The sequence below is a fragment of the Rhincodon typus genome, chromosome 20, assembly GCF_021869965.1.
Source record: "Rhincodon typus isolate 14 chromosome 20, sRhiTyp1.1, whole genome shotgun sequence".
Taxonomy (NCBI): Eukaryota; Metazoa; Chordata; class Chondrichthyes; order Orectolobiformes; family Rhincodontidae; genus Rhincodon; species Rhincodon typus.
Window position 1 is genome coordinate 1,681,754 of NC_063351.1, and position 25,476 is coordinate 1,707,229.

Consider the following 25,476-nt stretch of genomic DNA (forward strand, 5'->3'; position numbering starts at 1 on the left):
GGTGCATTATTTTAGCATGAAGAGTATGTAGTGTAGAGGGGGTTTGAAGAAACTTTTTCCACTGAGATGGCAGTAGATATCTGGAACTTACTTCCTAAAAGGGTGTATTTAAATGAGCCTTTGAAAAACCATAGCAAACAGGGCTAGGAGGGGCCAAGTTACCCAGGTTCAGGTCTCACCTGCTCCAGAGATATCTGAACATTTTGAGATAAGGCCTACATGGCTACAGGCCAAGTGCTGGAAAATATGATTTGAATGGTAAGATGCATGATGACTGGCATGAACATGATGAGGGTAAAAACCTTTATTGGAGAATTAGGAGAGCAAAAAGGGGCCATGAAATGACCTTGGTAAGTAGGGTTAAAGATAATCCCAAGGCGTTCTGTACATGTATTAAAAACACAAGCGAGAACGTAGGACCACTCGAGGATAAAGGAGGGAACTTGTGCTTGGAGGCAGAGGATATGGGTGAAATGAGTACTTTACATCGGCATTCACCCAGGAGAAGGATATGGAGGATAGTGAGACTTGTGTGGCGCATGCTAATATGCTAGGGCATTTTGAGATCAAGAAGTGCAGTGGTGTTGGGTCTCCTCGAAGAGCATTAAGTTGGATAAGTCCCCAAATTATTGAGAGAGGCAAGAGAGGAAACTGCTAGGCCTTATCTCAAAATGTTCAGATATCTCTGGAGCAGGTGAGACCTGACCCTGGGTAACTTGGCCCCCCTAGCCCCATTTGCTATGGTGTTTCAAAGGCTCATTTAAATACACCCTTTTAGGAAGCAAGTTCCAGATATCCACTGCCATCTCAGTGGAAAAAGTTTCCTCAAACCCCCTCTACACTACATACTCTTCATGCTAAAATAATGCACCCTAATTACTGACCTCTCTCCTTTATTTGGCGGGGGAGGGGGGGAGAATCTCCTCATATGCTCCTCATATCTTTGTGTACCTCAATCAGATCCTCATTCTCCACTGGAGAGGTTCCAGAGGACTGGCGAGTAGCTAATGTTGCTCCTTTTATTCAAGGAGGGAAATAGAGATAATTCAAGAAACTGTAGACCAGTTTGCACAGACCTCTAAACCAGAGACCTCTCATTGGTGGATGGGAACCTGTTGGAGAGGATTCTTAGAGATGAGATTTATGCGCATTTGGAAAAGCATGGCATAATTAGGGACACTCAGCATGGGTTTATGCAGTGCAGGGCAGGAGATCTCTTACTAACTTGATTGAATTTTGAGGCGTTGACGAAGGTGATTGAGGGTAGAGTGGTGGATGTTGTCTACATGGATCTTAGTAAGGCTTTTGACAAAGTCCCTCTCAGTAGGCTCATGCAGAAGATTAAAATGTATGGGAACCACAGTGACTTAGCCAATTCTGAATTCAAGGGGCTTTCCCTAGAAGGCAGAGGGTAGTGGTGGAAGGTTGTTTTTCAGGTTGGAAATCCATGACTAGTAGTCTTCTGCAGGGATCCGTGTTCTGTTTTGTGATATGTAAATCACTGAAAACGTAAATGGTGAATTAGTAAGCTTGCAGACGATGCAAAGAATGGTGGAGTTGAGGATAGTGTAGAAGGTTGTAAAAGGATTCTGTGGGATCTAAGATAACAAGGTGTAGAGCTGGATGAACACAGCAGGCCAAGCAGCATCAGAGGAGCAGGAAGGCTGACGTTTCGGGCCTAGACCCTTCTTCAGAAACCCTTCTTCTGTGGGATCAAGATCACTTGCAGATATGGGCAGGGAAATGGCAGATGGCGTTTAATGCATGTAAGTGTGAGGTGCTGCGCTTTTGGAGATTAACTGTATTATTCCTTAACATTTGATTGGCAGGATGCTGAACAATATTGATGCACAGGTTCATAGCTCCCTGAAAGTGGCCACGCAAGTTGATAGGTTGGTGAAGAAGGCATGTGGCATGCTTCTCTTTAGTGGTCGCGGAATTGAGTACAAGAGTCAGAATGTCATGTTGCAGCTTTATCAGACTTTGGTTAAGCCACACTTAGAGTACTGTGTTCAGTTTTGGCAACCACATTACAGCAAGGATGCAGAGGCTTTGGAGAGGGTGCAGCAGAGGTTTACCAGGATGCTGCCTCAATTAGCGGGTATGAGCTAAAAGGAAAATCTAGAAAAACTTGGGGTTTTCTTCTCTGGAGTGGTGGAGTCTGAGGGGAGACTTGATAGAAGTCTTTAAAGTTGACGTGCGCGTATAGGGTTGACAGTTGGAATCTTTTTCCCTAGAGCTGAAGTGTCTAAAACTAGGGGGCATGTATTTAAGATGGTTGTGTGGGGGGGGGGTTCAAAGGAGATATGAGGGGCAAGTTCTTTTACACTGGTGGGAGTCCAGGGGTGGTGGAGGAGTCCAATATGATGGGGGTGTTTAAGAGACTTTTAGATAAACACATGAATATGCAAGGAATGGAGGGATAAGGACTGAGGGCAGGCAGAAGGGATTAGTTTAATTTGGCGTCATATTCAGCACAATATCATGGGCCAAAGGGCCCGTTCCTGTGCTGTACAGTTTTATGTTCTATCTGTGTTGTAAGAATTTTTGACTGTTTAATTTTTCCATAGCTTCCCAAAGTAGGCAGCAGGACCCCAGCTGTGGGGAAAGGTTTGGAAAACATTGCTTTATCCATTGAAGTGTTAGAAAGTACAGTCTTTAATTGCAATTTAAAAATTAGTGTCCAGTAAACTTATGGTAAATCTCCTTTGCTCCTTCTAAAGCAAATGCACTGTTCCCAGAGTGAACCAGTCCAAGTGGGATTACAAGCATCTAGGCAGCAAGTGTCACCCCAACTCTTCCTCCTCTTGGTCTTTTCCCACCCATCACCACTCATGGAGTCATTCTGATGGTTTTCAAGGCTTGAAATGGGGTCACAATGTGGATAGACCTTCAGAAGCACTGAAGTGTACTGTTTTCCCCATAGTTTTCAAATCTAATGGCAGTGAGATGGATTGGGTTCTGAAACATAGTGGTACCAGCCATCCTGATACTTCCAACGATGGTACAGTACGACTCCGTGGGCTTCCGTTTGGCTGCAGCAAAGAGGAAATTGTTCAGTTTTTCACAGGTATTTTTCATTCATTCAGCTAATTAGATAAACTTGTTAATTTTGTAAGTTATTAGCTATAACTTCTAGTGGGTAAATGCTTTCAAACTCTTATCTGAAATGTTTAACTGCTAATTTTCTAAAGTGTATTTGTAATGTAAATTCTAAGTCTTAGACAACAATAGCACAAATTGCAAATTATACTTTTACTGGAGTTTAGTATTTGATTCTAGTTAAACAGAAGTGTTAGAGTCTAAAGCAAGAAAGATACAATACAATGTCTTTATGTTTGTGACATGTACCTAAATGTAACTTCAGAATATCTGCATTCTGACTTGTATATAATACTTATTCATCTGATTATAGTTGGATTTCAAAAAAATGGAGTTTGTTTCCAACCTTTACTGCGTGTACCAGAGCAGTTTAGTTTTTGAGTTGTAATTGAAATGAGTTTTAAAGCTGAATTGTACTCTTTAATTATATAGAAGCTGAACACTGAGAAATCAGTATGCAAGTTGGGTCACTAACATAAAGCTGTTTTAAACTGTCTTGAAGTTTTACATATAGATCATAAGCATTTTACATTTTATCTGTTGGTAACTGGGCTTTTAATCTTTTATATTTGTAGATATTGTTGGGAATTGTGCATCATTTAATATTGTTCCCCTTGATGGGGTTATTTTGTCCTTGGGTTAAAGGGTTGGAAATCGTGCCAAATGGGATAACTTTGCCGATGGACTACCAGGGGAGAAGCACAGGGGAGGCCTTCGTGCAGTTTGCTTCAAAGGAGATAGCAGAAAAAGCACTGGGGAAACACAAGGAAAGAATAGGGCACAGGTGGGGATGGACGGACGGGTTGGTTATTCATCTTAAAGTCAAGTTTAAACGCTGGGTGCTGGTATATGACAATGAGGCTGGGACTACACACTGATCTTGCACTCAGTTAAGAACAATGTTCATACACAAATGAAAGATGGTCTTTATAGAGCTGTTCTATTATCCTAAGATTCCCTGGTAAAAGCTACGCATGTAGCTTGATTGAGTTGTGCCAACTAAAGTAGTGATATGTGATGAATAAATTCAAGTAAATTGGTTTACCAAAAAACATCCAACAAAATGACTAACAAATGTTTTGCCTATTTCTAAGTCTCACAGCTGCCTCAAATTCTAGGTGGCTTATGATTTTGTATCCCAGTGCAAGTCATATTTGGAGTGCTGTGTAAATCTTGTATGGCTGAGGTGGTTGAGCCATTTTAAAAAAAAAAAAAAAAAAAAATTGTGCATTGGCAGTAAAAATTTCGCCACCCCAACCTGATACCCTGCCATATTGCCAACACAGTGCTTGGTCACTTGTGTTCAATGCTCAACAACACCTTGTTAATGCACTGTACGTTTGCTGTCTTGACGTGTCCCTTCCCCTCCTGTCACTGCAACCTTTGAATTTGCTGAGTGTGCCCCCCTCCAGTTTCAGTCCCAGGCATTGCCTGGAGCTCCCTTCTATTTTTCAAGTTGCAGATCAGTGAATGCCCAAGATGATCCATAATGCTTTATTGTAACTACAACTATTGCAATTGTATTTTGCTAAGCCATGTTTTCATGCATTAGAATCCAATCCATTGTTGGCCTCCAACCTTTGAGGATATTACTTAACAGAAGAATGGTATAAATGTTAATATATCAAAATAGTAATTGTTTGACTTTAAACAGTATGCTTGCCATTGAGAAATCATTGTTAAAATAATGCATATCATGTAGGAATCAATATTAAATTGTGTAGTGTTGGTGTGCACTAGAAACTGCTACTAAATTGTTGTAAAGTAAGCTGAGAAATGTATTAAATGTTTTACATTCACTTTCTTAATTGCTATCCAAAAATATTTTGGCAAGTGTTTGTCCTAAATGTTAATCTGTCCTCATTGTGGTGTAGGTATATTGAGATCTTTAAAAGCAGCAGAGGTGAGGTCAGAGCGTACTATGATCCACCAAAGAGGCTGATGGGACAGAGACCAGGTCCCTATGACCGGCCAATGGGGCGAGGTGGCTATTTTGGCGCTGGTCCCCAGCGAGGGGGTGTTTATGACCGAATGCGACGTGGAGCTGGAGGATACGGTGGTGGTGAGTATTGGTTAAATGCAAATTTGTGCTTTTTAATGTAGTTGAAATATCTGTGATATAATCCATTGTATATCTGTGCATATATGGCTTCATGTGCTGGTTGAAGCTCTTTAAGACTGATTGATTTATTTTTGTATAAAATTTATGATTATGAAGTTCCTGCTTAGAGGCACGTTATTGTATAAGTATGGCACACCCTAGCTCAAAATTACCCAGTAGTGACAGGACTGAGATGGAGGATACAGAAGTCAGAGATAAGCAAATGGCCCAGTAGATGCTCCTTCAAAATGAATCAAGCAGATTACACAAACTTCATTTTGGCAATTATATTCTTGCCATATGTAGTCTGAATGTCAAGTTTCTGACATCAAAATTCTTTCAACAACATTCCAAGTATTGTAACTCGGGAGGCCTGTGAATATACTTCTGTCTCCCTCGGACCAGCATTCGAAAAGAATTGTCATTAAAATGGAATAAATGAGATTTTTAGGAAAACTCTTCAAGGGGTGCTGAAACCTGATCATGCTTAAGTCATATAGTCTACTGCTCCTAATATTCTTGTAGGTAGACCTAAAGTAAAATGTTGTGTCCATCTCATTTAACAGCTGCTAACATATCTTTGGCTGTCAGTTTTTTTTCTGCCTCATTCAGATGATTTCACAACAAAGTCTAGAGCCTTTTTTGAAAGAATAGTTCAAGTCCTTTTCAACTTGAGAATGATTTAAGCAACTGTTTTCCTTTTACACTAATAATTGGAAGAAGTAGAGATTTAAATATTTATTTCTGTGTCCACCCATATATAACAAATGTAAAGGTTGAGGCTTTTGTGATGTGGGAGAGTTGGGGTCATGGTGGAACTGTGGCATAGGCAACCTACTGACTGTAGAATTATATAGCACAGAGGGAGGCCATTTGGGCCATTGTACCTGTGCCACTTTTGTAAGAACAGTCAATCCTACAGTTGTGCTGTACTGAAGTGTTTTCTTTTCCCAATTGCCTTTTAAACCAGCTGCTTCAGCCTCTCTTTTGGCCACATTACTTTTCCAAAATACATTAAGGGCAATGGAAAAACTCCCCATTTCTCCCTAGAGATATCTTAAGAATTTATTTTTGTAATTATGGATTCATCACAGTTACCATTTAGCGATGTTTTTTTAATTAAGTGATCATAGCATTCAGTTCAGTGAGCAGTGTATGAATGACTAGTGTTTATGATTTTTGTTTTTTTTTTTGCAGGGTATGGTGGGTATGATGATTACAATGGTTATGACAACTATGGCTACGGCAACGATGAGTACGATTGTCCTGGGGCAATGAGAGGCAGCAGAGGTATGCTTAACCTTTTGCGAGTTTTACAGATACAAGGGAAGCTGAATTTGGTTGCTGGGTTGGGTGGGGGGTGTGGCAATGAATGGAATCAGGTTTGCTGGTGGTGCTGGCATAAAATGTGAGGCAGAGTTGTATGGAGTCCATATTTCAGCTGTTTCTCCCTGGTGTTTTCCTCTCTTGGCATGGGAGCTCAGCAACTCATTCTTGGTGATTTCAACCTACGTCTCAATTTATCGAGTTTGCTTTCTCAAGCTCATTTTCTGCTTATCCTCTAAGTCTAAGGTTTCATGTAATCCCATGCCCAAACCCATATTCACTGAATCCTCTTGATTTTTTCATCTCATGTAGGCTTGCAAGGCTCATAAGGCCACTACTGATATTTTTTTTCCTTCTTTATCACATTTTATACTTCCCATACTTCCTTCTGTGTTCAGCCCTGGAACAACCTGTCCCCATTTCACCTTTGGCCCTTTATTATTGATTCATGCAACCACTCTCCCACCTTCATCTTGTTACTGTTACTAAAAGAAAAATCTGCAGATGCAGGAAATCTGAAACAATTTGCTGGAGAAACTCAGGTCTGGCAGCATCTGTGGAGAGGAAGTAGAGTTAGCATTTTGAGTCCACTGATACTTCTGTCAGATCTGCTGAGTTTCTCCCAACAGCAGTGCCTGTTTTTTGTTTGAACCTATTAATTGTCTCCCTGACCGTTCTCTCAATACAGCTCTAGTCTCTGGGATGGTAAGATTTAGCTAGTATGAGTGTTCACGTCATACAATCCCTGCAGTGAGGAAACAGGCCCTTCGGCCCAACAAGTCCGCACTGACCCTCAGAGCACCCACCCAAACCCATCCCCCTATAACACACCTAATGTACAAATCCCTGAACACTACGGACAATTTAGCATGGCCTATCCATCTAGCCTGTACATCTTTGGACTGTGGGAGGAAACTGGAGCACCCGGAGGAAACCCATGCAGACACTGGGAGAACGTGCAAACTCCACACAGACACTGGGAGAACGTGCAAACTCCACACAGACAGTTGCCCAAGGATGGAATTGAACCCGGGTCCCTGGCATTGTGAGGCAGCAGTGCTAACCACTATGGTGCTGATATGTGGCTGTTGCTAAATCTTCAGAATTGTCTAATGGAAGTTTTGAATGCGCAGAAATTACCCTCCAATCAAATATTTGGAAAACTGAGCACAATTTTGGTCTTTTCTACTAACTCTGTCCAACTGTTGCCAGCAGACAGATGGTTTGTTTCCTTCCTTGGTGTCATCTTTTCATCGTGCATCAACTCTGATACTGAGACCACTCTGGAGTTGTGCCTTTGATTGGGCCTTTGGTTATCTGTAAGGCATTAAGATATAGGATCAGAATTAGGCCATTCAGCCCATTGAATGCTCTGCCATTTGACCATGGCTGATGTTTCTCTTGAACTAATATCTTCTCATATGGCTCAGTGTCATACTTTGTTTTATAATGCTGCTGCGTCGGTGTTTGATTATGTTAAAAGTCAATAAATCTGTTGTTTTGAAAGGTATGAGTAACCATGGATATGGTGGGGCTGGAGATGCCAGCTCAGGCTACATGAGTGGACATTTCGTACACATGCGGGGCCTGCCATTCCGGGCAAGGGAGGATGATGTTGCTCATGTAAGTTCTCAGTGGTAAATCACAGCTGTTTGTAAACTGCATGACTTTCCTTGTCTTTTGCGCTTACTAAAGTATCTTCTGTTGCTTAAGTTAAAACCTATGGAGTAATTTTGCCATCTTGTTCATCTTGTAGTTCTTTTCTCCCTTGAATCCTCTACGTATTCACCTGGAATATGGAAGTGATGGTCGAGCTACAGGGGAGGCTGATGTTGAATTTGCAACACATGAGGATGCAGTCGCAGCCATGTCTAAGGATAAAGCTCACATGCGTACGTTTGTAGCATTTAATGCTGTCATCTGCAACCAGAGAGGTTTTGGGTAGCTGAATTGTATGGAAGAAGTTTCTAGGTTTTCTGACTGTTTCTGCTGAATCTGGTTTTTGTTGTTCCAGTGGGCGATCCAGAAATAGCTTCCATTTCTTAGTCTCGGATATAGCCAAGGGATTTGTACAAGCTGGCATCCACTAGACAAGTGTGACTGCTCCTGTACTTGATCCACATAGCTATTGATACCCCCATCTAAGAGAGAGCATTGGCTATCCAGGATACTGTAAACAAAAATACCTGTCGAAGACTGAAGGGGTAAAGTTCTTCCATAATAATTATACCTATACGACCAGTTAGCTAGAAACTGGGGACGCTCACGGGCTGAAAGGTTGCCTGGAGTTGAAAGAGTTTAACCAGACTGAAGATGTTTCTTGTCTTGGGTAACTGCTACCCAACTTGAACATCCGGAAATGAATCCGGTCCCAATTCATGAAATGCTCTGACTCCCACAGTAAACTAATTTGAGTTTTTATCTATAGTATAAAGAACTGCAGATGTTGAAGATCTGAAACTGAAACAAAAACAAAACTTGCTGGAGAAAGTCAGCAAGTCTGGCTGCATCTGGAGAGGAAGCAGAGTAAATGTTTCAAGTTCAGTTCTTCAGAACTGTCCTGGAGAAGGGTCACTGGACTTGAAACTATATTACATTTCTAGGAGCTATGTGTCCTTTTTAGGCTATTTCAAAGGATTATTCGGATAAACTGCATTGTGGTAGCTCTGGAGTGGCATGTAGGCCAACTTGATAACAGATTTCTTATTTGAAAGGATTTTATAAATCAAAGAGTTTATAAGTCAGCAGCTTTGTGGTGTTTTTCATTGGTATTAGGTATGTATTCAGTTTAATTTAAATGCTCAAAATTAAGGAATGGGATTTAATCTCTGGATTATTGGTCCACTAACTACACCATCATATCTTCAAAATTAACATACTAATAAATGCCTGAAAAAGTACTTGGGTAAATGCTGTGTGGTTTAGGTAGCTTGCAGGATCTTTTTGTTACTTGTTGGAACACCTGCAAAATGTGGAGGGGAACTTTCCTCATCAAGGCTTTAATTTAAGATGCTGATCATGTTTCAGAGCATCGATACATTGAGCTGTTCTTAAACTCCACTGCGGGAGGAGGATCTGGCTATGGCAGTAACTATGGAGGCCATGCAATGGGTGAGTTGAATTTCAAGCCTGCTCTGACTTTGTTTTTTTAAAAATCTCCATATGTAAATCTAAAGGCTTCTTGTCTCCTTCAGGGAACCAGGGAGGCTATGGGAGCTCAGGGAACCATGGGATGTCTGGTTACGCTGGTTATGGTGGCCAGAGCAATATGGGCTCTTATGGTAAGGAAAGATGCAATCAATTATTTCAACTTCAACTGTTAAGAATATAAACTAATTAACTGCCACTGGATACTCTTTTATGTTGCAAGCAGGGTCTTCCCAAACGACGTCCTACTGTGACTCTGAAATGTTGGTTTTGTCGACAATAGTTAGTCTCCCAGCACAGATTCAGACCCATCGACCCAACTCATCCACGCTGACCAGGTTTCCTAAAATGAACTAGGCCCACATCCCCTCTAAATCATTCCTGTCCATGTACCTATCTAAATGTCTTTTAAATGTTGCAGTTGTACTCTGCTCAACCACTTCCTCTGGCACTTCATTCCATACACGCACCACTTACTGTGGAAAAAGGGCCTGTCAGGTCCCTTTTAAATCTTTTCCCTTTCACTTTAAACCTATGCTGTCTACTTTTGGACTTCTCTACCCCAGGGGAAAAGATGGCAGTATTCACCTTATCTATGCTCCTCATGATTTTATAAGGTCACCCCTCAACTTCTTCTCCAGGCAGAGAAAGTCCCAGCCTCTCTTGAAAACTCAGATCTTCCAGTCTCGATAACATCCTTGTAAATCTTCCTTGTACTTTTTCCAGTTTAATGACATGGTACCTATAGTAGGGCAACCAGAATTGTACATAGTACTCCAAATCTGACCTTACCAATGCCTTGTACAGCGGTAACATGACATCCCAACTCCTGTACTCAGTGCTGTGACCAATGAAGGCAAGCCTGCCAAATGCCACCTTTACCACCATGACTACCCATTATGCAACTTTCAAGGAATTATGTAGCTGCGCTTCTTGGTCTCTCTTTGACGTCCCCAAGTCCTGCCCTGGGTTTGTCTTATCAAAATGCAACACCTCACATTTATCTGAATTAAACTCCATCTACTATTCCTCAGCACACTGGCCCAGTTGATTAAGATGCTGCTGTACTCTTAGATTACATTATTCACTGTCCACTATACCAATAATTTTGGTGTCATCTGCATTGTTTATGTAAATGGTGAACAACAACTCTCTACTACCACCTTCTGTCTCCTTCCTTCAAGCCAATTTTGTATCCGGTTGATTAGCTCTCCCTGGATCCCATGTGATCTTACCGTACAAACCAGTCTACTATGTGGAACTATGTCGAAGGCCTTGCTAAAGTCCATGTAGACAACATCTACCATCTTCAGAAGACTCATGAGATCTTCGAGCTAGCAATCATTCATGTATTTGCTGTCCATAGCACTGTTCCACGGTTCAATGCCGATTCAGAGTATTTCCTCCATTAAAATCCCATCCAAGGAAGTCCCCAGATAAAAGAATACTGAACTGAATGACTAATCAACACAAGGCCCTACTGTATTAACTGAATTTGGAGGGTGGGTGGGATGGGGTAGTGAATATTTAGTCTTAGTCTCCTTTAGCCTCGGTTTGTCAGCCCAAACAAATACCACTCGCTGTTTGGGGGAGCCCCTTGCTGTCAGATTGTCCATTGTGTTTTCATTTCTAGTTTGTGTGAATTAACAGATCAAATGCTCCGCAGTCCCATTGCATAGTTGTGATTGGCAAACAATCAGTAAGCATCTGGAGAAGGCTCCACAAAAACCCCCTTTGTCACTGGTTGGGATCCCAATACATTACAGTAAAAGATGAGGCTGGCTGACTAAACTATTGAAGGTCACTCTTTTGGCCAAATTTTGAAACACCTTAAGAGTAACTGGAGGTGTATCTGCAGCAATTCACCACTAGCTTGGCAACAAAAGATTTATAAATTCCACAAATGAAGTAATAGAGGTCAGCTTAGATTTAGTGTATGTGCACCTAGCCATGGATTTCTTTTTTAAAAAATATCTTTGAATCAATATTAGTGATAGAGGCATTGATTAATCAAAAAATATTTTGTATATTAGTTTTCACCCTTACAGCTGTCCCAGCTTTATATAATTTGGCAGACGATTAATAATTGCAAACAAAAATTTGAAGGCTTTATGATTTAATTCTTCATTCTAGGTCGTCACGGTGGAAACAGCAATGGTGCTGGGGCATACTACGGCAACTCTGGAGGCATGGGAATGGGGAGTAACATGGGAGGAATGGGGAGCATGGGAGGGAGTGGAGCCTGGCGGATGTATCAGTAATTCTACAGTCCCAAAGTGACTGGCCACTTGTAGACATTTTGTTTTCATATTCTGCAGGACGTACTGTTCTGAGTCAATAATATCCCTGCTCTGTTGCTATAATGGGATCTGTACACAATAGTTTGAGTTTGTGATAATGTTCCTTCAGATTTTGATTTCATTTTTGGCTTCAATTTCCTTTTTAGTGTAAGAAAATTCTCATTAATATTAAAGTGTAATAAAAGTTTTAAAAACATATGAAATGGTTCTGTGGTTTGCAGGTCCTGAGCCTATGTTTGAGGTTTTAAAATATTAAAAATGTAATGTCACTGTGTATAAAACATGAGTTTCTACTGTATGAATGTCCTGGTTAAGCTGCTGTCAAATTCACCACTGATCTATTTTTAATTCCAAAAAAGCTAATGCTTGCACATGTTCCTTTTGTTTGCAGACAGATCCTGGACTATGAATATCTAGCCAGCAAGCATAAGCAAACTATGTTGTGAGCCTGACTTGTTTAAATTGGTTACTAGTATAATTTTTGGCACACCTGAATTGCTTAAGTGTCCAATCGCTGAGTCGTATCTAATGTTGGACATTGTTCTAAAATTTGCAAGTGTAGTTAAAGTGATGTGCTGTTTGATAAAATCACTGGAACACAAGGTCTCTGTATGTGGTATCACACCAGCACTGACAATCATGATACATTATCCCAACCATAGAAAAACATATACTGAGTTGACTGCAGCAGTCTGCTAGGAGAAAGTGGAGGGCAAAAGCAAAAATATATGACAAACCTTTAACTGATGAGAATAGTTACACAGTAAGTAATTGCAATTTTTTTTTAAAAAGTGGAGTGGCTAGAGATGACAAAACTGAATGAGGTTGAGGATAATGGAACAAGTGGTGAATGGGCATATATGGCAGCTACACTACAGTATAGCTAATTATGACATTGACAACAGAAAGGAACACTTAAGTGTTCAATGTAATTTAAACAGAAGGCATGGATGTACAAAGTCAGTCAGTGAAGATAGGCAGGTTGAGGAAACAGGCAGGTAATTAGTATAGTAGACCTACATTGCAAGAGGATCAGTGTTCAGAAGCACAGGCATTTCATCAGTTAAGCAGGGCTTTGTTGAGATCACACCAGCAGTTTTGTTGTCTACCTAAAGACATACTTGCTAACAAGGAGACTGTTAGATGAGTTGGAATTACTGATTACAGGCCTAGTGAAGCCAGAGTTTTGGAAGGAGATAAGGGGAATCTGATTGAAATGCAGAAAATTCTTAATGTGACTGGACAGACTAGCTGGGGAAAGTTTTTTTTTCCCTGGTTTAGAACAAGCAGTTAGTGTCAGAATAGAGAACCTTGTGGACATCTCTACCATACAAAGCTCTGCAGGCTAAGTCACTGCTCAAGAAAGAGATAATTTTAAAGAGAGTTGCAGGATTGGCTGCAGTTGCTTTTAGAGAAGGGAACATGATAGACTTCAAAATGAAGGGGCAGTTAATGAAAGCTTGTTTTGAATGATTAAGAACCAAGGAACACTAGATTAAAGTAGGTGGTATGGAGAACCAGATGCAGGAAGGTACTTGCAGTGTTTACAATATGGCATGCTAACATGTATTAAGGGCAGGTTCAATCATGGGTTTTAATTGCTAATGGGGGTCATTTAAGAAGAAAGCTGCACAGTGGCAGGGATTAGTTATGCTGCATGTAGAGGCTACACAGATAATCAGCCAAATGGCCTGCTGTAACCATTCTATGATGCTACAGACACTGATCAGTTACTTTTGAGAATTTCACAGGCCTGCTGTGAAGCCAGTAATTCCTGCCAGATTTGTAGTTGATGTGCAATCATTTCAACTTTAAAAGCACAAGTGCTGAGACATCTATTTACAAGATTTTTTTCCATTTTGGTCAATGTTACACACATTGTGGATTTCTACACAAAGGACATTTGAAATCTGTTCATCCTCTGCTTTCTTGGCTATTTGATAGAATCTGCAGTGTTATTGTGTTGTCACCAACTGGGACGGTTTTTAGTCAGAGAGCGCCAAATAAGGTCTGGATTAGAATCATGTTCTCAGCCTCTGTTTATTCAAATGCATCACTACTCCACTCAAACCAAGTGAATGAGTTGTAGCTATGCTACTTTTAACAAGTCAGGACATTACTAGCAGCAGCAACTCACCTTTGCGTTCAAGCTGTGCTTGAAAAACTAGTATAAAAAGAGTTGTATATTTCTTTAATGACAAATTTTTGAACAGGTAGATTTTAATATAAAATCACTACTGCCACAACATTATTACACACCACTTTTCACTTACATGGTGATGTTTAACAATCAAATGAATCCAGAGAAGTCAAGAGAAATACTATCCCATTGTGTGCTCCTCAGTGCAGTCTGAAAGGCACAAACAAATCAAACCCATACAGTTCAGCTTCTCAGGCGAACACTGAATTAGTGAGTATAATTACTGTATTTAAATACTTTTGTTAAGTGAAAATTATACAGACTTAAGAGTGACTGCCATTCTGGGAGAAGAGTGCAGCACTGTCTAATGTTCTAGAAATTATACTGATATAAAACTATTAGACCTAATATCAGAAACTCAAATACAGGAATGTTGGTCATTATGAGCCCATGTAGAACTGTTACATTAATGACAACATTTTATTCCAAGTTAATGTCAGATGCACACACGTCATCTTGCCATGACAGTCTCTAGGCAATGTCCCCAGGCCACTAAGATCAGAGCTAGGGATATGCAAAGAGAAATGCTGTACAGTTCTCCAACAACTCCATTTTGCTACTTGAGATCTTGTTCACACCAGCACTTTTAAATTTGAATGAGCTCCATCTCCATTCACATGCTGACCTGCTATGGCTCAGCTGGCTGTATAAGAAACTGAAGGAAACAGCCAGGAAAGGGATCTGACACTTGGGTTGCCACTTACTGACAGCAACGTAATTATACAAATACAGTACTTCCTCCTCGTAACAAAGAAAGACTAGGAATGAACACAAACTTCATCCAGTACCATTCGGTACTTCACTGGAGGTGAAAGAGGTTCCACTAATAATGCTTGGTTGTGATTAGCAGGTCAGTCTACAATAGTTTACACAAAAACAACCAGTCTACCTAGTTATTATTCATTAGTTGCACAGCAATTTAAGGAAAGTGGCAGGCATTAGAAAAAAGTGAATTTGTCCAAAGATGTAAATTCTGTCTTAGCAGTATGAGGTTGGGTCTGGAAATTCACGTGGTGGAGGAACATCGTTGTAAGAGCAGTGCATGGCAGGTGTCACACACACGCACAGGTTTTGGTGAGGAAGGTAGAGGAAGCTCATTGTCAGAGCAGGCATTGCAGAAGATTTCCCCGCAGTTTCTGCAGTGATGCTGAAGACAGGACAATGACAAATCACATCAACAGTGCTGCAGTTACATGAATATATGTTAAAAAAAATCAAAGCTCTTATCTCATCAGCAACATTTCAATGGTGCATTTAACATGGAAAAACATACCAAATGGCATTTCATGCAAGAACCATCTTAGTCAAAGCAGCAAACATTTGCAGTAGCTTGGTCAGATACCAGTGGTGTACTAGAGTTTAAGGATAGGGCAAAAGGCACTGAACACAGCAAATCAGTTGTAACCATATAGAACAGTAGGGTAGGCTCAATGGGCCATTCTTGTTTCTATTTTCTAGTAATGTTATGTTCCCATGTAAGTAATAAGGAGATGGTGAAATTGAGGGAGAAAATTTGTGTATTTAGGGCTATTAACTATAATAAAGGGCCAATGATGGTGGTGGCTGGAATTGGCAAATGGTTAAAAAGGCCAGGATTTGAAGGAAGCAGAATTAGCAAAGAACTGTAGGGCTGCAGTGACAAAAGGAAATATGACCACATGCGGATGTTAAAATGAAAAATGATATTTTCACATTTTACAGTCTTAGGTCAGCCAGATTAAAGATGGTAGGTGAAAAGGATTGGTATGAAATTAAGACCGCAGAATTTGGATGAGCTGGAATTTAGAAGATAGAATCAGGAGGGCAATACTGAAATAGTGCAAAGCTTCAAATGAGGGGTGCAGCAACAGCTGACCTTAGGACAGAGTTGGCAAGGTGGTGTAGTGAATGATTACAGCAGATACAGAAGCACAAGTTCATCTCAGCTTCAAACATGACAATATGTTGATTCAGCCTCAGGCAATTTTTAAAAGAGTTGCATGGAGTCAGCTGGTAAGGAATGGAGCTTGTGGTGGGAGCTACAGTGGCTTCAGTTTTGACAAAAATTAGTTGTAGGATATTTTCACAAATCCAATCTAATGTCAGACAAATCAGACACTCTCATGGATTAGGTGCTGGGGTCTTGTGTAGATGTGGAAAGGGAAGTGATTATTGATCATATCGATTTATAACTTTGATAAAGGTTGTTTCAGTATTTAGATGGGAACAGAAACATGATTGAAGGAATTCAAAAGCAGGTCTCAGACAAAATCAGTACAGATTTGGGAAGCGATAAGTTGCAGGAGTGCAACTTCCCAAACTTTCATCTATATTCCTCAGACAGGAAAACTGTGACAGGAGTGGAATCTGCTGGGAGCTTTCTGCTGAAACTAATTGTCTACATTTGGAGCTGAACAAGGTACAGGAAAGCTGAAAAGCTGATTTCCAGCATTCACAGTTCTTTGTCTTTGTTTAAGGTACAGGAAAGTGCCAGGTGTCCCAAGTCAGAGCACAAGCCTCAGGCAGTACCAGCACAAGGAGGGTGGAACACCAGTGGGAATAAACTGCACCTTGACAAACATTTCTAAAACAAGTCCCTGAACTATAAAATTAAACAGAAATCTCTAATGAATAATTAATCAAGTCCTCTACATGACCCCAGTAGCTGGGAAGCATTCTCCACAGGAAGGCAAACACCTACACAAGTTTCAATATTTTTTATTCTCAAAGCAAGTACATTTTCCTAATTCAGAAAACTTGTATCAAACACACCCCAGACTGGTACAGCATAAGATTATGAAGCTTTCTCTAGACTATCCACCTCAAACTCTCCAAAGATACAGACAAGGGGTTAGATACAGAGTAAAGCTGCCTCTACTCAAATTGCAAGCAAAGCTCCAACTACACTGTTCCCAACAAACAGTCCCAGGACTGAGACAACACAAGGCTGGATGTAGAGTAAACGTCCCTCTACACTGTCCCCATCAAACACTCCCAAGACAGTATGGGGTTAGCTAGAGTTCTCTCTATTCTTGAAACGAAAGTAAATCTACTATTTTAAAACTAAAATTAAAGCTCCTATTACACTTCCCATCAAACATTCCTAGGACAGCACTGAACCAGATACAGAGCAAAGCTCGCCCCACTTTAAACTGAAAGTAAAGCTCTCTTTTAAGCTGAAAGCAAGCTCCCACTGCATTGTCTCCAACAAAACACACCCAGTACAACTATAGCACGGAATCAGGCATAGAGTAAACATTCCTTCACATTGTCCCCTTTGAACAATCCTAAGCAGATTCAATATGGGATAAATACCAAATTAAGAACAGATTTCCACTGTGCATTCTCTCAAAGGGATGTTTTATTCTTAAGTGCTCATTTCATTCTGGAATCAGTTCAAAAACAGCTTTCATCAACCCAACTGGATCTGACTGAAGTTGAACGTTCACCCTGTTGAAGTGAGAGCAATACTCCATTTGATAAGATCAGTTACAGGACCAAGAAGCAAGCCATCCAACTTCCCAAGCCCGCAAATGAACTGGATCATGGCTGAACTATATCACGACTGCAACAACCCACCTTGGTTCCATAAATCTGAATACCTTTACCCAGAAAGCATCATCAAGTATGGTTTTGACATTTCCATTTGCTCCTGCCTCAGCAGGTTTTTGGTGGTCACAAGGTAGATGAGAAGTTCTAGGTGTCTGCTGTGAGTAGAAATGATATCGTCTGTGAATGACCCAGCTCTCATGCAGAGGTAAAGTATAAAATGCTGGAAATATTCAGCTGGTTTGACAGGACCTGTGCAAGTACTGTGCGGGAGGCAAAGAATAAGAAATGATGTGTGATAGGATAGAAGAGATTACAGAAGAGCTGGCGGTGCAGCACGGTCAAAAAGAACAGTAATACAACAAGTAAAGAAACAAAAATTACCTACAGGTGGTACAAATTACAGAATAAAGAACTGCTCTCTGAAAGCAAAATGACAAAAACACAGTCCAGAAGACTCTAAGTGGCAATCAAAAAAGTTAGCATGCCTTTCCTCAAGTTTTATTGCTACACTGCAGCAAGCTGAGGTCACAGATCAGAGTGGGAGCATAGCAGAGATTAAAATGATAAGTCAGTTGAAGCCCAGATACCCAATGAACAGGAATACTCCACAAATCTGTGTTTGATCTTCCACCATGTAGGCCACAGTAAGTGGTATTCAAATGACAAAGGTACACTTAATATTATTTCCCCTGGGTCTTATGGTAGGAAAGAGGCAAAAGATTACTTTGCACACAAATGGGAAAGAGCAGTGGGGAGGGTTGGGAGTGTTGAGGGTTTATGGACAGGCCAAGTGTGTCATAGAAGGAGCACTCTCTTCAGCACATTGAAAAGGAGAGGATGGAAGGATATACATGATAGTAACATTGCGTTAGAGGTGGCAAAAATGACAGGATTATCTGCTGCATAAGGGGGCGGGAAGAGGAGGAGGAAGACGAGGATGAGGGGAACCCTCTCCTTCTGGGAAGGAAGATCGGAAGTGGGAAACTGAACATGCCTATTGAGGTGGAGAAGGAATTCCTCCATTCAGGCACAGAGACACCACCTTAGAAGTGTTGTAGTTGATGGTTTCCTCATCAGAAGAGATGCGATCGAGACTATAGGAAATGAAGTCACGGTAACAATTGGAGTCAGTGGGTTGATAGGCAATCACCAGAAGTTGAAAAGGAGGGAGGGAAGAGTCAGAGATGGGATCGTGTAAAACAGAGGGTTTAAGAACAAAATGAGATGATGAAATTTTCCAGTTCAGGGCAAGAATAGGAAACAGCCTAAGTACAATCACCCAAACATTTTGCATCTTTATTTTGGATTTCCAGTATCCAGTATTTTGCTTTAATTTTGAAGTTAGGCCTACTGCTTCCAATGTCTTCCACCAGAGGAACTTTATCATTGTGTCATTTACCTTCCTTGTAGAGATGGAGAATTCCCTTTCACACAGTTTGCAGCTGGTAGCATCCCTGTCCTTCAGCCACACCAAACCCTGGGGATCAGAGAAACAACATACAAGTTAGATGAGATCTGAATGAAAGCAACCTGTTTCTGGTACAGGTTGTAAAGTAAATAAAGTGGCACCACTGACCAGTGGCTGAAGACCTTGTGCAGCGAAATAGCAAAGCACATAAACTAAAAGGCCCTAAATTTACAGATCTGTGCTTTGCTAAGCTCACTGAAAAGGGCCTCACTTTCAAAGTGAGGGTTTGCATTCTGGTCACCTCCACATGTCGCTCTAACTGTTCGTTGTTCTGTGGGAATGAAGTCTTTATTCCTTTAATAAATAATAATAAAACAATAAATAGAGAAGCTGACTGGAGACTCGGGTGGGGCGTTCCTGGCAGGACATCGGAGCAGTCAGCAAGTGGAGGGTGGCGAAGTGGCAAACAAAACTTTGTGGCTCTTTGGAAGTTTGGGGTATTTAAAGGTGAGCTTCTCTAACAGAGGCTGATCCAAACTGGCTGGAAGGCAAACAAAGTCCTTCAAGTGAAGAGGTATATTAACGTGAAATATTAGAATAAAGTAATCAGAAGTAAATGGACACTTGAAATGGGGGAGAATGGTGACAGCCTTACTAGAATAGGATCATGAAATTGTTGAGGGATCCCTACAGCTTACAAGCAGGCCATTTGGCCCATCGAATCCACACCGATCCTCGCAACAGCATCCCATTCAGACCCGACCCCCTACCCTATCCCTGTTATCTTGCATTTCCCTTGGTTAATCCACCTAGCTGACACATCCCTGAACACTACGGACAATTCAGCATGTCAATCCACCTGAGATAACATGGTGTAGAGCTGGATGAACACAGCAGGCCAAGCAGCATCAGAGGAGCAGGAAAGCTGACGTTTCGGGCCTAGACCCTACACCACCTCCCAAATCCCCAACCCTACCCAGGACCTTCCCCACAATGTGCCTGCCGCCAATGGCCATGTGACACTGTCGGAGCACCCACGGAGGACATTTTCTCTAAGGATGTCAATCCACCTAGCCTGCACTTCTTTGGCCTCTGGGAGGAAACCAGAGCACGTGGAGGAAACCTAGAGAGACACGGGGAAAATGTGCAAACTCCACACAGATCACCTGAGGGTCGAATCTAACCCGGATCTCTAGCGCTGAGGCAGCAGTGCTAACTCTCAGATTTAAGAGACCTACATGATAACATAGATAATGACTACAATGAGATGGAGAATACACATTGTTGGGTTTGGAGCTAATGTTACATAGCACTGCTTTTAACTTTAAATACCAAGCATAGGGATAACATGGTGCAGGTAAAGGTCACTTTTGAAAGGTGCTTTTAAAATCTAGGAGGGTTATGCATTTTCAAATTAAATGTTCAAAGCATAGTACAAAAGGTGGGAATTCGGCCTATTCCAGATCCATGCAAGATAACCTAGCCAATTCCTTCATTGCAGCTTTGCCAAGCACTCTGGATTTTACCTAATTCCCATTTGTAATTCACGAATGACCCTCCCTCCACCACACCCTCAGGCAATTCATCCTAGATCCTAACCACTCACATATAAAAATAATTTTCCTTATGTCACCATCAGTTTTATTGTCATTCACCTTAATGTGCTGTCTGGTTCTTCATCTTTAAACAATGGGAAGAGTTTCTCCCTGTTTACTCTGTTCCGGCCCTGCATGATATTGATACATCTATCAAATCTTCTCTCAAAATTTCTCTAAGGAACTCTCCAATCTATCCACATAACTGAAGTTGCTCCTTCAGGGCATAATTCTCAAATCTTTTCCACCCCATCTAATGTCTTCAAATCCTTCTGAAAATATACTACTGGACAAAAGTTAAAAGTGAACCTGTGACTTAAGTTGGACATAACCTCTCAGTACTCTATGTTCATACATCTGTACACCTTCCTCAACCTATCGTAAACATCTTCAATGATTTGTACACATTCACTCCCAGATCCCTCTGTTCCTACAGTCCTTTTAATTTTCTGTCATCTCTACATGGCTCCTATAAAAACTGATCACATGTTCGTCCATTCCACCAGTCTGTATCCTCTTCAAGCTAATCAATAACCTCTTCACAGTTCACAATATTTCCATGTTGTTTCAAATGAAAATCTTGAAATAGTGCCCTGCAGTCATTAGTATGTCAAGAAGAGCAGAGACCCACTTAGTGATTTTAATAAATTTGAATGTGGAATATTCTTGAATATTATCTGATTAAGCAAGGTATATGAGCTGAAGAAGGTTCCTGACATTGGAGAAATCAGAATTCTAGTTGGGCAGTTTGGTATTTTTTTTTGGGGGGGGGCGGGGGGGAAGAAGGTGTGGAGCAGAGAGAAGAATGGGGATTATGGAAGTAGATTTTGTCACATTGCGACTTGACGGCTTGAAGGATTCTTCAGAAGAAGATGGAGTTTCTAGTTGGGAATCGCCTGATTAATTCAGTGCTTGGTGATTGCTCACTCACTGTGCTTACCAACTAGAATGCTAGGCAAAACATTTCTCTCCCTGATCCCCCGCTCTGTTCAGAGATGTCATTACACAGCTCGATGGTTTTGTTTTAAAACCACCAAATCACCCATTACTAAATAAAAGAACGATTATCAAGCACTAACCATCAGAAGCAGTTCATCTGTAGCAAATATCCAGGAGGATAGGAAAAGAGGAGGAACCAAAGTAAAGTTGGAGGGGGGAGAACACCAATGTTAATCTCAACTCATTTGCTTCCAAACTGTTCAAAATAATTTAGCAACTGAGGCTGAATAACTGCTTGGTAATAACAGAACTTCAACATTCCAAAAGGCAGCAAAAAAATAAACAAAAAAATAAATCAGGTTGTCATCTCATCAGACCTGGGATGCGAGAAAGGGAACATAAATTTATAGCTTGAGAAGAGCAATCCAATTACCCCCACAGAATAGGCAATGTGGGTGAATATATGCAGCACGTGCAAATGAATCACACTAAGCCTGATTTATAATCTCATTGATTTCTGGTGTATAAGCAGCACGTGTTGTTGTTATGGCCACCAGTCTGATACCTGGCATCACACCAGCACTGAAAAGAATTTGTGTATACATCATACCTTTTTAAGAAAAGCTTAGGAAGATGACCAGTCCGCACTGCATTTGCCATGGCAACGCATTGAACAGAGTTTACCTGCCTAATTGGAGGTAGATCAGCTAATATTGAAAGATATTTTGCAATTCCATACCATGGGCCAACTAATTAGCATGCTCCTTCTAGCAATTATTGCCTCATTTCAAAGTTTGGTTTCTTGCGTCCCAATCCTGATGAGTGCAAGATGAAACGCTTTGTCTCTTAGTGCCTCTCTTTAGCAATGTTCAAATTAAATAGAGATATTTTCCCTCCACCCTGCCTGCCTCTCAGATAGGCTCTCAATCTCATGCCAGAAGTGGAAACTGAAACTAGTTCAGGTCATGTTTAAAAATATATTTTGGTGATTCAATCAGTAACAACCAAGTAATACTAATCATGTAATCGGATTACTGCACCACAAAGTTGGAGGGAGTGAAGTCCTCAGCTTTGACTCCAGAACACACAGACTATGACACCAGGTCCTGCTGATTACCACTAATTATCACTCCCCACCCTCCTCAATTGATGAATTAGCACGGCCCCATGTTGAACGCAAATGGATTAATAATTTTAGGCAAAGGTACAGAATGTACTCTGGATGGGAATTCTTCATTGTTCAATTACCATGAGCGACTTGGCACCATCACAGCTGACCAAGTTGACCAAATCCTAGACAACATTGCTACAGACCCATTCTAAAGCAGTTAGTGCAGGAGAAAAAAAACCTACTCGGCCTCACCAATCTACCATGATAGTATTAGCAAGAGTGACCTCTGCACAGCCTCTGTCGAGGCGAAGTTCCATCTTCACAATAAGGGCACTCTCCACACTGTGTGGGACTACTACTGTGTCAAACGATATAGATTTAGAATGGATTTAGCAACTGAAAATTAGACATCCATGAACCACTGCAGGCCATCAGCAGCAGCAGCAGTATTGCATTCTACTACAATCTATAACCTCGTGGCTCAACATTTCCCCCACTCTACCATTACCACAAACCGGGGGATGAGCCATGGTTCTACGTAGAGGGCAGGAGAGGGGCAGCACCGGAAATATCTAAAAAGCAGATGGCATCCAACAAAGTGATACAGAATGTGATAGATAAAAATATCAATCCCTCAATCACTAAATCACATTAAGTGTTCTCAGTCCTAACATTTGGTCATGACAGTGTTGGACAATTATGGGGGCGTGGGCAGCTTCATGAACATTTCCATCCTTAAACACAGCAAAGGTCAGCCAGCAGTGCCGAGCGGATGGACATTACTCAAATTCTGGCAAGGCTTACACAACATAAACGGGCTACAAAGCGAAGTCAAACAGAATCGCAGGCAACAATACATCCTTACCCGCCAAGCTCAGTGCATACTACTTTTGCTTTGAACAAGTCAGTGAAATTGTGTCACCTGTCCCAACAGCTTTGGATGAACCTGTCCCACAGTCACTGCCACAGACACTACCTCCACCTTCTTTAGGGTGAACCCACAGAGACTGGCCTGGATGGAGACCCCAGCTGTACACTCAGACCCTGTGCAGGCCAGCTGGCAGGAGTATTCGCTGACACCTTAAACTTCTCTTTACTTTGAAATGAAGTCCCTGCCTGCTTCAAGAAGACCACCATCAGCCCAATGCAAAAGAAAGAAAAATCATGCAGCGTGCCTCAATGACTACCACCCAGTGGCTCTGACCTCTATAAATTATGAGGCGCTTTGACAGGTTAGTCGTAGTTCACATCAACTCCAGTCTACCAGACTGCCTTAATCCTTTGCAGTTCACCTACTGGCACAACAGGCCCATGGCAGATGCCATATCCCAGGCCCTACGTTCATTCTTAGAACATTTGGACAACAAAGGATACCTATGTCAGGCTCCTATTTAATGACTACAGCTCCACATTCAATACCATAATGCCAAGCAAATTCATCTCCAAACTCTGAGACCTAGGTCTTGGCTCCCCCCACCCTGATCCCGGAAATGGATCCTCAGCTTCCTGACCCACAGACCGCATCAGTAGGGATAGGTGACAACACCTTCTCCACAATAATCCTCAACATCGGTGCCCTGCAAGGTTGCAGACTCAGCCCCCTACTATACTCCTTAAACACTCATGACAGCGTGGCCAAATTCCACTCCAACTCCACTTACAAGTTTGCTGACAACACCACCATTATAGGCTGGATCTCAATGATTATACAGAGTACAGGAAAGTAACATACATAGAAACATAGAAGATAGGAGGAGGCAGCCATTTGGCCCCTCAAGCCTGCTCCACCATCATGATCATGACTGATCATCCAAACTCAATAGCCTAATCCTGCTTTCTCCCCATAACCTTTGATCCCATTCGCCCAAGTGCTATATCTAGCCACCTCTTGAATACATTCAATGTTTTGGCTTCAGCTACTACCTGTGGTAATGAATTCCACAGGCTCACCACTTTTTGGGTGAAGAAATGTCTCCCTCATCTCCATCCTAAATGGTCTACCCCGAATCCTCAGACTGTGGCCCCTGGTTCTGAACACATCCACCATTGAGAACATCCTCCTTGCATCTACCCTGTCCAGTCCTGTTAGAATTTTATAAGTCTCTAGGAGATCGCCCCCTCATTCGTCTGAACTCCAGCGAAAACAATCCTAATCCTGGTCAACCTCTCCTCATACGTCAGTCCATCCAACCCTGGAATCAGCCTGGTAAACCTTCGCTGCACTCCCTTGAGAGCAAGAGCATCCTTCCTCAGGAAAGGAGACCAAAACCACACACAACATTCTAGGTGTGGCCTTGTCAAGGCCCCATACAACTGCAACAACACGTCTCTGCTCTTGTAATTGAAACCTCTCGCAATGAAGGCCAACATACCATTTGTCTTCATATCCTAATCATCATAGAATCCCTACAGTGTGGAATCAAGCCCGTCAATCCAACAAGTCCACACTGACCCACCCAAACCCATCCACCTGCCCTTACCCTGTAAGCCTGCATTTCCCTTGGCTGACAAACCTAATCTACACATCCCTGAACATTATGGGCAATTTAGCATGGCCAATCCACCTAACTTGCACATCTTTGGACTGTGGGAGGAAACCAGAGAACCTGGTAGAAACCCACGCAGACACGGGGAGAATGTACAAACTCCACACAGTCGTCCAAGGCTGGAATCAAACCTGGGTCCCTGGTGCTGTGAGGCAGCAGTGCTAACCACT

At 41.6% G+C, this 25,476-nt stretch overlaps 2 protein-coding genes across 7 annotated transcripts in view; one reads left to right on the forward strand and one right to left on the reverse strand.

Annotated features, from left to right (window-relative positions):
• The window catches only part of hnrnph3 (heterogeneous nuclear ribonucleoprotein H3 (2H9)), a 17,191-nt gene extending 4,613 nt beyond the window's left edge, over positions 1 to 12,578 (forward strand). Inside the window, exons 5-13 of one of the 3 annotated variants that reach the window (XM_020516214.2) lie at positions 2,927 to 3,070; positions 3,748 to 3,886; positions 4,977 to 5,164; positions 6,401 to 6,493; positions 8,037 to 8,152; positions 8,286 to 8,421; positions 9,557 to 9,640; positions 9,724 to 9,810; positions 11,810 to 12,578. In XM_020516214.2, the coding sequence (XP_020371803.1) occupies positions 2,927 to 3,070; positions 3,748 to 3,886; positions 4,977 to 5,164; positions 6,401 to 6,493; positions 8,037 to 8,152; positions 8,286 to 8,421; positions 9,557 to 9,640; positions 9,724 to 9,810; positions 11,810 to 11,937 (1,115 nt within the window). In that variant the 3' untranslated portion in view covers positions 11,938 to 12,578. Of the gene's footprint in view, positions 1 to 2,926; positions 3,071 to 3,747; positions 3,887 to 4,976; positions 5,165 to 6,400; positions 6,494 to 8,036; positions 8,153 to 8,285; positions 8,422 to 9,556; positions 9,641 to 9,723; positions 9,811 to 11,809 lie in introns of those variants that run through there. The other 2 variants (XM_020516215.2, XM_048608943.1) reach the window with 2 other exon arrangements.
• A 1,598-nt stretch (positions 12,579 to 14,176) lies between these two features.
• rufy2 (RUN and FYVE domain containing 2) overlaps positions 14,177 to 25,476 on the reverse strand; it is a 68,542-nt gene continuing 57,242 nt past the window's right edge. For 3 of the 4 annotated variants that reach the window (XM_048608942.1, XM_048608941.1, XM_048608939.1), the window contains 2 exons: positions 19,107 to 19,184; positions 14,177 to 15,323 (listed from right to left, as the gene is read on the reverse strand). In XM_048608942.1, the coding sequence (XP_048464899.1) occupies positions 15,183 to 15,323; positions 19,107 to 19,184 (219 nt within the window). In that variant the 3' untranslated portion in view covers positions 14,177 to 15,182. The remainder of the gene's footprint in view (positions 15,324 to 19,106; positions 19,185 to 25,476) is intronic. The other variant, XM_048608940.1, reaches the window with a different exon arrangement.